This window comes from Anticarsia gemmatalis, chromosome 17 (assembly GCF_050436995.1).
Source record: "Anticarsia gemmatalis isolate Benzon Research Colony breed Stoneville strain chromosome 17, ilAntGemm2 primary, whole genome shotgun sequence".
Lineage (NCBI taxonomy): Eukaryota > Metazoa > Arthropoda > Insecta > Lepidoptera > Erebidae > Anticarsia > Anticarsia gemmatalis.
Window position 1 is genome coordinate 5056186 of NC_134761.1, and position 15590 is coordinate 5071775.

The following is a 15590-nucleotide window of genomic DNA, read 5'->3' on the forward strand; positions in this document are numbered from 1 at the left end:
TCTCCACATTTTTAATGCCTCCCTACAGTATAATTATAAAATAAAGTTTTAAATATTTGCATGCATCGTCGACATTTCATTAGCATCTTCATTGCACCGGACATCTGACGATGGGGAGGCAAACAAATTTCCGGCTATTGTATTTAAGGGTACGGCAAATTAAATCCCCATTCGTAGAGACAGGACACCTAAGGGGGGACAGTAATCCAATGCCGTGGCCGCCTCCATTGTCGTCCGGCCCGCGCTACTAGCGAGCTTAAGAGCTTCGGCACAAATCGAAAATCTACGAACATTTTGCAAATTAATAACTGGTCTCGGCGATGGGTACTCGATATTTCATGCAACTAGAATTTGAAAGGAGAGGTTGCTTTCGACAGCTAACTCGATGTAACAATATTTGCATCGAACTAACGATATTGCCTTGTAAACGTTTCCAATAAATTCGATGGGAGTTTCCGAAAATCCTACTCTACAAACAAAAACACAAACAATCGAGAAAAAATACGAGCCAGCGAAAAGGAACAAAAAACAAAATCACATTCAGAGTATACCGCTCTACCTGTAACAGTGCGGCGCATAGTACAAACAATGAGGATTCATGCTCCACGCTGGTGCACTGGGATTACGGACTCGAAACAGATTATAATTCGTCACGCGCGCTCTACAGACCTTATTATGCAATACTACCAAAATCTGTTTCGTATAAATAATTTGCGTACAAAATGTTTTTTTTTGCTCAATTGGTTTACGACAAATAATAGCACTAATAATGTGCAAAACGGTCACTGACAATTAACGTTGGTTACTATTTAAATCTAACAATCAATACAATATCTAGACTAAATACAGAAAGAAAGCACTCCATTTGATTGGGCATTGTTTCGAATGACCCCGCGTTAATACTGTGTGCAGTGTATGCGATGCGAATCCAATTTTCGGGCGCGCGACCTGAGCGGCGCCTATCCACTGCTATCCATTAGTATTCAGCGTACGCGTCTGTACGTGCTCGCGGAAAACGTGATGCGATGCGCGAGCAAACAAAAACATGAGCGCGACTGAAATAGGCCCGCCCGCGTCCGTATACCTTTGCCCCATCGTTATTGTTTCAGGCCCAATTTTCAATTCTGATTTAAAGTTTACTTCCTTTAACTAACTATGCAAGTCAACATAACTAAATATTAAATGTAGTAACAACTTATGCTTATCTTTGCCGGGCAGTCATAGCTTACAATCTGACCGGGGCATAATTGAAACGTCTGCTCGCCCTCAGTACAAGAAGAATGAAGATAATAGAACTTTTTAAATATGCCAAACCTCTGAATATCTCTTAAAGAAATAATATTTTATGCTGTAGTTTTTGTGTGTTTAAGTTGACTAGAAGTCCAATGATGCTATAACTGTTTTAACAGATGACTTTTGGTCACCTAATTAGTAGGTATATTTATCATACCTATATATTAATAATATTATAAAAATACTGCCAAATACAAATAGTTTTACACTTTTTTATGATTTGCACGTTACATAATCCTATACCCTTTTGATATCACTTAATATACGTTCCGTAAACTTTAGCAAAAATACGGCAATGAAAAGATACGTAAATAATGCTTTATTTCAACAATATCAAGATGTATACGTATACTCGGTGACAATACACAATATGTGGTGGCTGGGTTTGAAAGTTGTCTGAAGCCATACGACGGTACGAGTCGACCGACGATATTAATCAGACGATATGCAATGCAGCCAGTGGCACACGTGCTCAACTTCAAGATTAGATATTCAGAGGTAGCTCGTAACAACATAATTGAGTCAGGACTCTCCTCAATTTTGAATATTAAGAAATGTGTCCGGGTTTTTCAGATTTTAATAGACTTGAATTTCATGTTTTAAAAGCATTGATTGTGCCTTCATTTCAGAAATCTTTGTAATTTCACATTATAAACAATCAACTAGATGCTCTGCATTTTCGGATAGTGCAAATAATATATGTATCTTTTCTATACTGGTACCGATCCACACTTCCTTACTCCGTGTCGCATTCATACTGAACTACATAAGTTAGTACTATAAAGCCCCCTCTATACGACAAAAGCTGCATCTGCGGATGCACCACATATTGAGAAGCGTCTGCTGACGGGTAGACGGAATGACTTGAGGGCCTATGGTAGCTGTTTAACGTCAGAAGATGCATTCACCACGAATCCGTTTAAGGGTCGGTTTTTGTGGCACAGATTAAAATATTCGGTGCGAACATTCGTCGGACGCATCCGTGTGATCGGATTTGCATTCGAGATTAAACGCGTGCTTATCTACTTGTAATATGTTTAAATAAAATAATAACAGGATGATTTAGTAAGTAAGTTCCTACTCTCATAGATTTAAATAAATATGATTCCACACTGGTGGCAGCTGACACAGCTTGTTATTTTTTGCTTATTTTTACTTGATATTGATAAAGGCAGAAATAGTAAAGTAAAGCGTAGTAAAAATTAGATGCTTGAAATATTTACAGAGTCTTTAATTATAAACTTACACTTTAATGATACGGATGTTGGGGAACTTCGTGCGCGAGTGCGGGTTCATTTCGGGTTGAGATTCTTGTTCAATAATACGATAGTAATTAGTAAATAACCAACTTTGATAGTGTGTATAATTCTTTAGTAGTTGTGTTTGTCACCTAACTCCCTAACGACTGGACAGATTTAGATGAACTGTTAGCGTATATTTTTATTGCTTCCTGGGAAATTGGAAAACACTATGGGAACTTGTAGGTGGTTCAGATTTCAATATGTCAAAATGAGAAACTGCTGTTTCGGGCAGGACAACAGTCTTCTTGTTAAGGGTTAATAATCATATCTTCACACATCTAAGTGTGGAACTATAGTATCATTTGGGGAATAAAAAGCATTCACCTGTTTATTTTTTCAGAGGTGATTAGGGTAAATACTCCCATAGGACAAACCCTTATCTAAATTGTACGACCATGGAAAGTTATTTAATCCAAAAGAAAACGAATGTCAGTATAAATAGTATAAAATGTCACGACACACTTGTTTTCAAGTGGAGTAGAGGAAAATGGATATAGATGAAACATACGTAACAATAACGGAGGGTGATAAAAATTAAATAAAAATCATGATCACTTATTTGCATCAAAGAGGAGTAAAATACAATCTAAGCTTATGATAAAATCAATACAAAACAATGTTGTCAATTCAATTAATGTTTCTTTTCTTTATCATTCAAAGAATAAGATGAACAAAGAAGTATTGGAATCCTCGTCAAAAGAAAATTGCAACAACTGAAGCTAACCTATCAATTCTCGGTAAGTGTTGATTTGTTTAATGTAAAATTATTTCTTTTGCGCAAGCACATTCCATTATTATAATAATCATTTTGCAAGCCAACGTCAGTCCAATACAATAATCAAACACTCTTTGAGATGCAGAAATGCAAAGAACTCAAGATGTAATGGCAAATATTAACTTTAATACATTTTAAATCATGTTACATACTTGTTAGCGAGTGTGCTTTCATATTTTCTGTTTGTCAACTTTATGCGTTTAAATTACGCTACAAAGCGCAACATGTTAGCCTTGTTAATGGCAACGACGACATAAGCAGGTAAGTGCCTTTGTCGACTGAAATGACAAATTACTTCGCTGACTGCGGAGTAATTTCAGTAGTTTGCCGGTGAGTATAAGTTATAACCGGTTCTTGGAAATAAATATTCTTGCAAAGGTTCTTAGAAAAGACAGGATGTGAAATTTCGTATCAGAATGTGATTCTTATTCTACGCTTGTTATTTAAATCAGATTCTTTTCATCTGAAATGGAATGGCTCTTCTCTAGAAAAACTTGATAGCGTGTTGAACTCACGCGTGGACCGCACATTTCGATTTAGCAGAATGGCATTTCCTTCATCCAGTCAATCAAAATGATGGGCTTGATATGAATCAAAAATTTTGCCAAGACTAGCAGCCGGAGACTGAAATAATGGCATGCATCAAGAATGTGCCTCAACGCAGCTAACTATCAGGCTTGTTGGCATTATGACTAAGTTACAAGCGTCTAATAAGATGTATTCAGCCTAAAAGTTAATCGACTTAAAACATCTATCATCATTCTTATAGTACTAATTGTAATATAAGGACAAATTGAGCACTAATTTATCAATCCTACGGACTGCCAAATATTATCCCCACCGAGGAAAGTTCCTTAAGATATTTACGACGCCCTAAAATACTTACCTTTACAATATTAAAAGTACATAATACCAGGAGCGGAATGTTCTCCAGTAGCAACTCGACCTACAACCGCTTTTAGCAATTGCTTTTGTTATTGTTTACAAAGTACGTACTGAAGCCTTTGCTTGTTTATTATTGAATGAAATTCAGCCCTGGAACTGCTTACAAGAACTAATTGAATAATTATAATTATTTTCGACATCGAAAGTTACATTTTCCAGAGGCTTTACGAGTTTTCTTCCAGTTTTACTTTGAAGTTTAGGGTAGTCAAGGTTTAGATCAAAATACAATACAATCATCGTAAGCAGATATCTTACGCATTAACTCCTTTTTAGTCAAACTGGTCGAACAGATGTAAATTATTGTATGTAAAGGTATCGCGAACGACACACCAAAATAATACTGACAAAGTATTAGAAACCTTCCCGAATACTATAGTATCTATAAAATAGCTAATGCGTTAACCCTCTGAAGACTGTCTGGCCAAAAGTAATGCAGAAATAATTTTAAGTACAAGGATATGGAACTGGTCTACCACAAGTAGGACGAATTATTGCTTAGTGAGGTGATTTGCAATGACTGCTTACATCGACAGTCTTCAAAGGCCTTTGGCTTAATCACCATCGTTTCAAGATAGATCATTAGCGGTTTAGCGGTAATAAAGCAGCCTGAGCCCCGAGCATTCAAAAAAACTCAAAGAGTTGAAAAACCATCTCAGTCAGAAAAATTAGATGTGTTTATCTCATTGTCATGTAAATCACTAGTCTTGATAGAGCCCCTTTTCAAGAAGTCGCAGACGTGCAAGCTCACATTTTGCATATGTGCAAAGTGTGAGCTTGCATATCGCTGAAAATTCTGTGCCTCAGAAACCAGAGTAACTCCAGACTAGTCTAGCCTACCACTTTTATATTATTCTTGCTACCAGGGACCAATTTTATATTATTCTTGTTATCAGGGACCACTATGTTAGTATAAAAGATAAAGTGTATCAAAAATCCTGAAAATTGAAAATTTTAAAGTCATTCGCGGACCATATTTTGACTTCCGCGGACTACCGGTTGGGAACCACTGGTCTAGAGGCATAGCAAAGTCAGCTGCCAAATGGCACAAGAACTCAGATTTTTTTAACGGTTATATTGTGACAATGATGATGATTTACTATGATAGAGTTCTAATCTATAGACCATGCCTATGGTATGAATATCATACTATAGGAAGTACTACTCCTTATTCGCAGACGCCAGCATGAGAAAGCTACTCTGGATTATTGGCGGATCGTTTCTTCGGCGCTACACATGGGGCGATTCAAGACCCAAATATAGCTCGGAGAAAATTTTGAAGTGGGTCAAAAGTATCTCCATTATATGGGCATAAGCACGGGCGTTACTGTGGTGGGCGGCGGTGGCGTCTGTGAGGCGCAACAGGCCCGCCCCGTCCTCCTCCCCTCGCGCAACAGGCGCCGTGCCCGACTTACTTGTTGAATCGACCGACCTACTAACGTACCAAGACACTCGACACACGGAATTCTTATACATGAAGGAAAAATGGTAAGGAAACGCGAGATAAGCAAACATGGTACGGCCGAGCAGCGACGCCCAACGAGGGGCCTTTCGAAACAAGATTCTCATCGAATCAGGATGATGGTAAAATATATTTCGATGTTGGGTTGCTATAGGATATTCGCATATTATCGATATATCGAACTGTTTTATACCCCCAGCCCTATTTTTGGAAATGATCATGGTTCAGAACCACAGTGCAATTTGTAAATTTGAGTCAATCTGAAAATCCATGCCACGCAGATTGGTCTTTAGTGCCTTAAGTACATATTTCCCATCGTAGTTTTTGTAAGGACGAAAGCTGAAGAGAGCTTCATAGGTTAGACCTAGAATCTTACATACGAGAGCTCAAATTACTGGTTATGTAATTACGTTTTTGCAATCCAAGATTAACGTGGATTACTTTTACAAAAAGGACAGCTTTTGGCACATGTTCAGGACTCGAGCACACAACAAACCTCCACTGTTCTTAAAAACATGTAAGATTGAGCCTCATTTAGCTCTTTCAATGAAATGTTCAATGTCATCTGGTTAAAAATACAAGTTGGAAGCCCGGTACACGAAGTGGCAGCCGAGGACGTGTCGTTGCGAAATAGCGGTTTCAATATATCTCTATGAAATACCATCCATGACCAGCGACACGAAGCTAAGCGATGTGTCGCCGAGCGGCAGACGACACGGCCGCTCGAAAGCAGATCTGTATACTGTTGACGTCAGATCATACGACACGTCCATTCAATGGAATTTTGAAAAATCTATTTAACAGTAATGGAATGACCAACTGAACGTCAACTGCTGCCGTCAGCAGACGCCTTCGTCACTGCCACAAAGCGACGACATGTCATGCCGAAATGACTAGACAACTCGTCGTCTACTGCCGCTTCATACAATGGGGTCAAACTTATAGATTTAGACTACAGAAAACGTCATCTTGATATATCTTGATTCGTAATTAGTTTGGTTTCCTTAAACACGAAAACATTTTAAAACTTACATGGCTTCTCACTTCAAAGCTATGACTTCGTGTGAAATCATTTATTTTCAACATTTCTTATTACTATTGTGTACGAACGATTTCCAGCAAACGTAGTCTTGAGAAGCATACACTGTCGTATTCAAACGTAGCTGCACAGAACGTATGTCAAAGAGAAAACGGCAGCTTTACACGTGAATGCCGAGCGTGTGCATTTCACCAAGCGACATGGCACCTCAAGAGCTGCTTATGTACGTGCTAAATACTGAGCCTTACCGTTTGGTATGTTTCCATGTGAGGTTACCAAATGGCTTTAACTACGTGGACATGTAATTTTCCTAAATTATAATTGAATTAAGCCAATAGGTTACATTGTGACATGTTAAAATAGGAGGTGACTCACAAAAACGAACTATTACATATCTTAGAACAAAGTCATTATGCTCTTTGAGTGTTGTAACTTAACCAAACATGTACAGGTTTGTAAAGTCCGTCGCAACATAAAGTCTTAACACGCTACTAGTCGTACGCGATATATAATATCATAACCGTATAATTTTTTTATTATTTAATTTAATGAAAATCTGAAATTAAGAGATATTTAAGGTTTTGTCCATATTTATGACGCGACATGGTATTCCTATTCGCAGTGAGTTTTGTCGCACTACCCACAAGTTGGAACCTTGGAACCTGTATGACGACGCAACTAGCAATTTGTTGGCTTGAAAAGCTCCTTGAGCTTTCCAGTTACGTGTGCTAATTTGTATATGGCGATGTATAGACTAATTTATGCTATATTAATTGAAGACTGGAAATGCAATAATAATATTTAGTAAGTTCAGTTAAAATGTATGCTTGCTTTTCCTTCAGATGCTTTATAATAGGAACTATGCATAAGTTTTAATCGAAGTAGGGATAAAAAACTATGTTGTACGCATTAAAATTACTGTTCCAGGTAGTTGACTACTAAGTTTACAAATTTTTTCACACTATGTGAGCATACTTTTAAATTACTATAAAAATAAACGGTTTTTATTGCGATAAAAATATCCTATAACTGTCCCATGGCTGAACGAGAGGGTCAAGCCTTGGGTCTGCTTTGAAATTTTCATATTAATACAAATATTATTGAAACTAGCGATAACTTGTACAAGCAAATATTTTAGCTAGTATGACAAAGATTAATATAGAGAGAAAAATGGTGAAGCAATCCGTCTAAAAGCTTTTAAAACACGTACGATTATAATTGATGTAGGTGATTATAATAGCACTTACCAACTAATGCCAGTATGACTGTGAGCAGGGGTGCGGCCGGGAATGACACGGTTACATTGAATTCAAGCATCTGCAGTAAGTCCACTGAAACAAAATGAATTCTCTTAATACTTGTGTTTAAAATAATAAGCGGTACATTAACTATTACCAGATTAGAATATGCTGTTTTGAAAAGCGCACAACAAGCTCTACAAAGATATAAGATAAGTGCCCTTTCCGAAATTGCATATTCAATAAGAATTCATCCATTATCATGACAGCGATGACATTATTTATTTTGAACACCGTATTTAGAGTAAAAACGCGCATAATGTTATTTAGTATCCACTTATATAAGACTTTACATAAATAGCAAAACGTGAATGTAATATGTTCACGACAATCTACGCTAACTAAAACGTTACGTCGATATTATTCTACGAACTGCTCAAAAACCAACTCATTTTGTTATTTCAAAATCAATGCGAAACAAATTATCAAAATGTGTTAAATTCATATGGCAACTTGAATTTATGGCACATTTTTAAGCAGCTAATATTATCAGTAAATGAAGTCCAAGCCAATACTAGTACATAGCTAGCGTCCCCCATAGAATCATTACACGTAGCTCCCCATATTGAATTTTCGTTTCATAAATGCTGTTGTTATTATATTTTACAGTTAAATGATGAGTAAGTGTTATAGTGCACATTTAAAGCAAGTATAAGAGAGCGCACCGTGCCATAAGCCGTGCTTAGCGCCCCCCGGAGGCATGCGCGCGCGGCGCTGCGGCACGTTAACGCGATCACACCGCTGCTATATGAATTTTTCATGCGCCACGAGAAGTAATGGTGTCGCCCGAGACGGCGGATCATTCTTTACGAGCCGACAACGGAAACCTTTAAAAATATACGATTTATCTATCGCTGTATTCGAAACAGAACAGGCGCTGTGCACTCAGACATAAGAAAATTAGATTCCAAACGAAAAAGTGCACTAAATACATTAAACTCTCAAAAAAGTTCCGGCAAAAAATACATCTAAATAGGATCGGGTTTGGAGTGACGCACCATGTCACGGGTAGGGGAGTAGATCCGTAATAAGATAAAGGTTTTATCGTCTTTTCGTTAGCATAGTTCACGTGTGCTCTCAGTTTGTCGGAGCTTTGTGGACGGTTGTTTGCTTAAGGTGGGATAATCCCGGTACAGTTTCCGTATCGAATATAGGCGCCTTTGTTCTCTCTGTCACATCTTTTGATGTTGTCTGCCTGAATAAAGGGTTTGATGTAACGAATCTAAGGAGTAATTCGAAGAAGGGTCACTCTTAGTTGATCTCCCTTAACCGGCTAACATTTTTTGCACAAAATGATGATGGCTGCTCCTTAAGTGCCAATTAATTTTACACAAGACATGTTATTTTTTTAAATATTACAATCCCTCAAAAAGTTTTTCTGTCGACGCGAACTTGTGTGGCAAGTCTGTCAGGTTCTGCTGTGATATGAGATAGTAACCATACATTTTGACAGTTTTTATATATCTCTCAATAAAGCAATAGTAAATAGCTTCAGAAAAGAAGCTAAAAACAGATTTACTGCACGTAAAATATTTTTGATACTTTCAATAAAAAAAATGTAAATTGCAACGTCATCGTTCATCATTCATCATGTGAAATTAATTTCGCCGTCGCTTTCCCCGTTCCCGTTTCGTTGCGTACTATCTACGATTTACTGCGCGAATTCATATTACCGTAAAGTATTGGTAGCACAAGCGAACGTCGATATTAAATATTGTGCAATATGCTCCTTCGTACGGCTATATTTCAAATTCCATTTTGTGCTTAGGATTGAAATATATGCTTGAAATTTTAAAATGAAACGTTTTCAGATAAAGAGTATTATTGCCTAAGTGGGTATTGCCAACAAGTAGAGCAATCTCTCTTGACGTGGCGGAATGGTATAGGTCGGGCGGCGATACTTGACGCTCGGAACAATGAAGCGAGCAGGTAATTGGCATTAAACCGTGCTTGAAACGGTTGTTAGTGCAACCCGGAGCGGTGAGGAGAACCGGGTGCCGGCGCCGCTCTGATACCTCTTGCTCTAATTAGGTAGAAACACGAGAAATAAGAGGAAAAATGATATTGTCCCGGAGCTATCGTTGCCTCCAAGTGCTTTGCTTTTGTATTGACCGTTAATTATATAAGTGGTACATAAAATAATTTATAAAAAGACAATCAGTGAAACGACGTTAAGCTGTATTTAGTAAACTAACAACCACTCACAGCTTTACAGAAATTACTTTTAAGCATCGACTCTGTGACTTAAAATTTTATCAAGAAGTCGTTTATAAACACACGCCTTGCATTTTGTCTCAAACCTTTTATAAAAAGTGAATTACGTAGCACACAGGTTTGCAAAAATATATTTCCTAATTATTAATTACACGTTAAATGAATATCTAACGTAAAAAATATATTTTATAATTTAAACATAAATATTTTTTACCATAAAAACAAAAATAATACAGATATGTGAAAATTCTTTACGAAAATTAGTACAAAACAAGTTATGAACATAAGCAGACATGAATTTCAAATAGAAATAAAATTCAACGCACCGTAGACGGGGCAAGGAAAATACGTCAGATTTTATTGAAGTCGGCACATCATTATTATTTGCTTATTTTCGTTTTCGCTCCGATACCTTCTAATACCTTATTGCTATGGAAAATTACGTTCAATTTGAGAGCTAAATAATTGGGCAAATTACATCGCTAATCGGCTTATAGAAGGAAAAATTTGCAAATTAGATACTTAAAGGATTTTACAAACCTACGCTGTAAAATATTCTTTAGGGTACTGTATACACAGACGTTTTGATAACATTATCGGATAATAAGAAAATTCTCGTAAGTGAACAAAATAAGTTTAGGGTTCTCAGGTATAGCTTTTCATACATAGCTGCTTTAATCATAACTAAAGCAAAGCGTAAGCATTTCGCCGCGTAAAATGTAAAAAAACATGGTATGTGCGACGACTCCACCACGCTGACCAAGTGCGGCTTGAAGACTTTGCAATCCTCATTCAAGAACTGTGTTAAAGAACTCTCAGATATGGAAGCTTGCATCACAATGTATTTCTTCAACATAGGAACAAGTGAGTATCATTTCTAATGCACACATAACTTCGAAAAGTTATAGGTGTGTTGCCTCAGGTTCGACCCATCGATCACTAGCATTGGAGGTGCACTCTTAGACAACTCGGCTGTCACACATAGGCCTCTCAGATTTGAGCGTGTTGCTGCATTTTTAAAAACTCTTCCAATTTTTAGGAATAAAATACAGCTTAACTAGTTCTGGGAACACATACATACGTCTTAACAGACAAATGTATACACACTACGGAATCGCACCATTACATAAAACATTATTAATTTTTCAGAGAGCAAAATAAATATTTCCAAAGGAGACTTTTCAATTAGCGATATTTTCAAAGAAGTTCTATTTTAGTGATAAGTAGATGCTCGAGCTGCCTCAGTGTACATATTTTCTCAAATTGTATATTTTATAAGGCTTCGATAATACTCAATCAAGAAAATATAAAGGTCTATCATGTTTAATGATACTTAGTAAAGTGTACGAGAGGATATTATGTGAAGTGTTTGTTCATTTTCAGACAAGTTGAGAAGAGAAAGATGCTAAAAAGAAGCCTACTAGTTCATTTCGTGGTTAATAAGGTTTTTTCCAAGACGACATACAAGTATTATACAATTAAGTTATGAAAATGTAATTTATAATAATTCTGTAATTCAATTAAACTTTAAAACCGAGATTCGAAGTTTAACAAACAAATCTCTTCATTTTTCTTCTACAAAATAAAAAAAAAACCATAAGTACCACAGAAGCATTGGTAAATTAGGTAATCTGCGGGTAAGAATAATAACATTACGGAACAAACCCTCAGATTACATAATGCACAACATTGCAATCATCAACGTAACCTAATTTAGTTCGATGCACATTTACGCGGCTATAGAAGGCAGCAATCGTCAGAGTATCGGCAAAGGAGCAAGTAAAGCAATTTGCTGTGTGAAGCGGTGCAAGCTAGGAGGTGAAGCCGTGCAAACGAGCACGCCTCGAAAAGCGTTGGAAAATTACCTCTTGCAACTTGCTTAAGTTCCAAATAAATACACTCTTACATAACCAAATATATTGATACCTGGAGAAACAAACTTTGCTAGCTTTTTGTTAGTATTCAATAACAAAAAATATGTAATCGATTAATTATTATTGTCTGTGCGCGTTAACAAGACAATAGAGGACATTGGCACCAGTCTACTAATTGTATTCACATTTTGCGAGAACGACAGTATTTTGATAGCTAACGCCATCAATAATTGCAGTGACTTATAAACGACAATAGGATATCATTATACCGGCCAGATTTAACCCGAAGATCGATGCAGGGGTAGAAAACATATTATTATATTATTTTAAGCGGTATGGTTTTCCTGAATTGAGGTTTTATAAAACGTAAATAAAGTGGACTTTTTCGTACTTGCAGTATGATCAAAATTATATACTATTTTGAAACAAAACATTGTTAATACATCTTACAGTGCATGAAAATGAGGTCAAATAAAAAAGGTTGATATTTCACACAAATGAGCCTCAATCTCTGAGAAAATCCTTCCATACGTTCGTAAAGTCTCGTTTTCGTTTAATTAATAAAACACGCTCGTGGTTACGCTCCCCACTATATTTTCATTGCGAACAAACCATTTTTGTTCATTAAAATCAGACTAAACAACCGTTTGTTGTATAATCCTAAAATACGGTTGTTTTTCTTAGCATCCATTAGCGGCGAGAAAGCTAAGGAAAATGTTTAAGCTTTGGAGAATTACAAACATCTAAAATACCTGAAAATGGTGAGTAAAAGATTGATAAAAATACCTCGAGACTTCCTTTGTACAACAATTAATTATCTTCTTGGGATCGCCGACTTAATTCGGATATTTAATTATGCAAATGTTTAAGCCTTTTTTCGGGTCTGTTCTCTCAATATTAATTGAGGGGAGTCAATCAGATTTAAATAGAAGACTATTTTACTTGGTTAATTGATGGAGGATTATCTTTAAAACACAAACAATAAACTATCGACTCAAGGCCTAACCCCTCTCTTTCGGGAGGACAACTTTGCCCAGCAGTTGGACAGTAATGGGTTAAATTTTATCATCACAATCAGACATAATAGAGATGCTTATACCAAAACTGATATTAGAAACAGCAGTTAGATCAGCTTAACTCTAGTTTTATATTTTGAAAGGTTTTTTATTTTCCGCCATACCCGCCTTCGCTGTTTAGAAGTGCACAGAAATATCGAGTTGCTACAGCATTCGTAGAACGTCCTACGGCGTAGACTACTGCTAGTAAACAGTATTACAGACATATGTAATAAATATATGCATTATACAACTTGAACAAAATATTCATTGTTTCATTTCATTTCTACTTCCATGTGAAAAATCATATTTTGACCACATAACAGGTCACAACATACAGCCATATTTTGAGGAGAAAATATTCCGTTCGGGTGTGCAATCCCAATAATTACCAACTTCATTAAGCATATATCGTCGACAATTAAATTAGGTGCAGCAAACAGTGGTTTTTGGTCGTCGCATACCGATGGATGCGGTTGTTTTGTATGGCCCGGTATCGGCACATGGAAATATTTTGTGTTAGGGTGTTTATACGGTATTAGTGCCAATTTAATCAACAATCCTTTGTCAGCGAGTTCATAATGATGACAAACATGTGTAGTACTATCCGCAGCCACAGCTTATTGTGAATAATGGCGAAATCTGTTCCAACACAAATCATTTTACGGAATCCTTCAATCACGTTTCAATTTTCGACGATGTACTTTGGTATCGATATCTTATAAAATATACTAGAACCAGTGAATCTACGTTTCATAAAGCACTTGTGGAAACTTCTCCCTTCTACTTTAGTGAAACAAGAACAACCATATTGTATTGTTTTCTCATAGCATTGGAACGCAATAAAACAATTTATCTGATATTGTTTCATATTCAATACCTGTAACATAAAATAAGCAGATATGAGGCTAGATACAAAGGGTACTTGTAGATCCTAACCAAATGTATGGGTAATATCTGGATGGCATCGAGTGCAGGCTAACTAAGATGACTATACAGTTAGAATATTTGTGGGTACGAGCCTTCAAGAGAATTCATAGTTTAAAAAAAAGAGTATTTCTCTTCTTCGGTAATTATTAGATTCAATTTTAAAGATTAAAATGTGTATTGTCTTATGATTGAATCTTATAGACACAGCAGTATCTAATCTTCTTTACAGGTAAACTTTTATTTTGTTTCATTTAGAATACGTTGACTATTTTATTTTAAACTTGAGGACTTTTGTCAGTTATCTTCATCTCATTTTTAATAGTAAACGAATCAGTATATATTTTATTTCCAGAGTATCCGTGTTTTATTTAGGATAAACATGGCAGCGCTGTGCGGTGCTTCCCACACGGGTTCAATACGATTGTGATGTTGCACAGGGTGTAATCCGCTAAGCGTCCGATACAAGCCTCTGTAGATCGCACAACGGATCCACGACCTAAAAATACCTTTTTATTCATCCTATAAGCGGCTTGAGGTCCACACTCGAGTTCTGCTCTGTTAAAACCCGCTTTGTTGTAACTTCACAGTCTAAGACTGTTTGTTGAATACTAGCATTGTGTTATTCTAAAGAAATGTTTACAATAGATGCGTCCTGAATAGTTCTTAAGAACTTAAAACTTGAGGAAACTGGAAAGTTTTGAAATAAAATAGCTGTGGAAATATTGAAAAATAACACACCTTTCATCGACAAAAGAGGTCTTATTTTCCATCTTTGTGTATCGGTGTTTGAACGCTGAGTGTGTAAAGAAACATGTTTGTATTTGTGATAAAAGTGTCTGGTACACAATAAAAAGATATACTTGTATTTGAGTGAAAACAGTGAGACGAGTAGCATAACCATTAATTGGGATATTAATTAGAATCCTAAGAATTGTCCCTATCAAAGGCTCTTTCTTGTTTTTAACACTCTTTTATAAACTTAATCAATAACATTCAGGACCTCTTAAAACAAGTTTCATCAATACTAAACTATCGGGTGTCTAAAACTATATTGTTTTTCTCGTGAATTTGAATACCCTAAAAATATACAGCTGTAAAGAATGATAGATATATATGTCGTATTGCATATAAAAATCAGTACTAATATGAAGAAAACTACGTCGATAGTCGAGGACGTTCGGAATAATCGAAAATTGGAAAATAATTGTTAGGGCTTTATTTTTATGCTTATTATGTAATTTAGTATGTTTTATTTTTATGTGTGTATTAAACTGTTGTACTGTGTTTTCACAATGATAACTTTTTTAAGAAACGTGGCATGTATTTCAATTCGTACTACATTTCTCATAATACCTGCATAATGTACCTAAATTAAGAATTTATAAAGTGCAATTTTATTAAGACGCC

At 36.1% G+C, this 15590-nt stretch overlaps 1 protein-coding gene across 1 annotated transcript in view; it reads right to left on the reverse strand.

Annotated features, from left to right (window-relative positions):
* LOC142979784 (membralin) overlaps positions 1-15590 on the reverse strand; it is a 79228-nt gene that overhangs the window by 49468 nt on the left and 14170 nt on the right. Inside the window, exon 8 of the mRNA XM_076124955.1 lies at positions 8060-8143. Within this exon, the coding sequence (XP_075981070.1) occupies positions 8060-8143 (84 nt within the window). The remainder of the gene's footprint in view (positions 1-8059; positions 8144-15590) is intronic.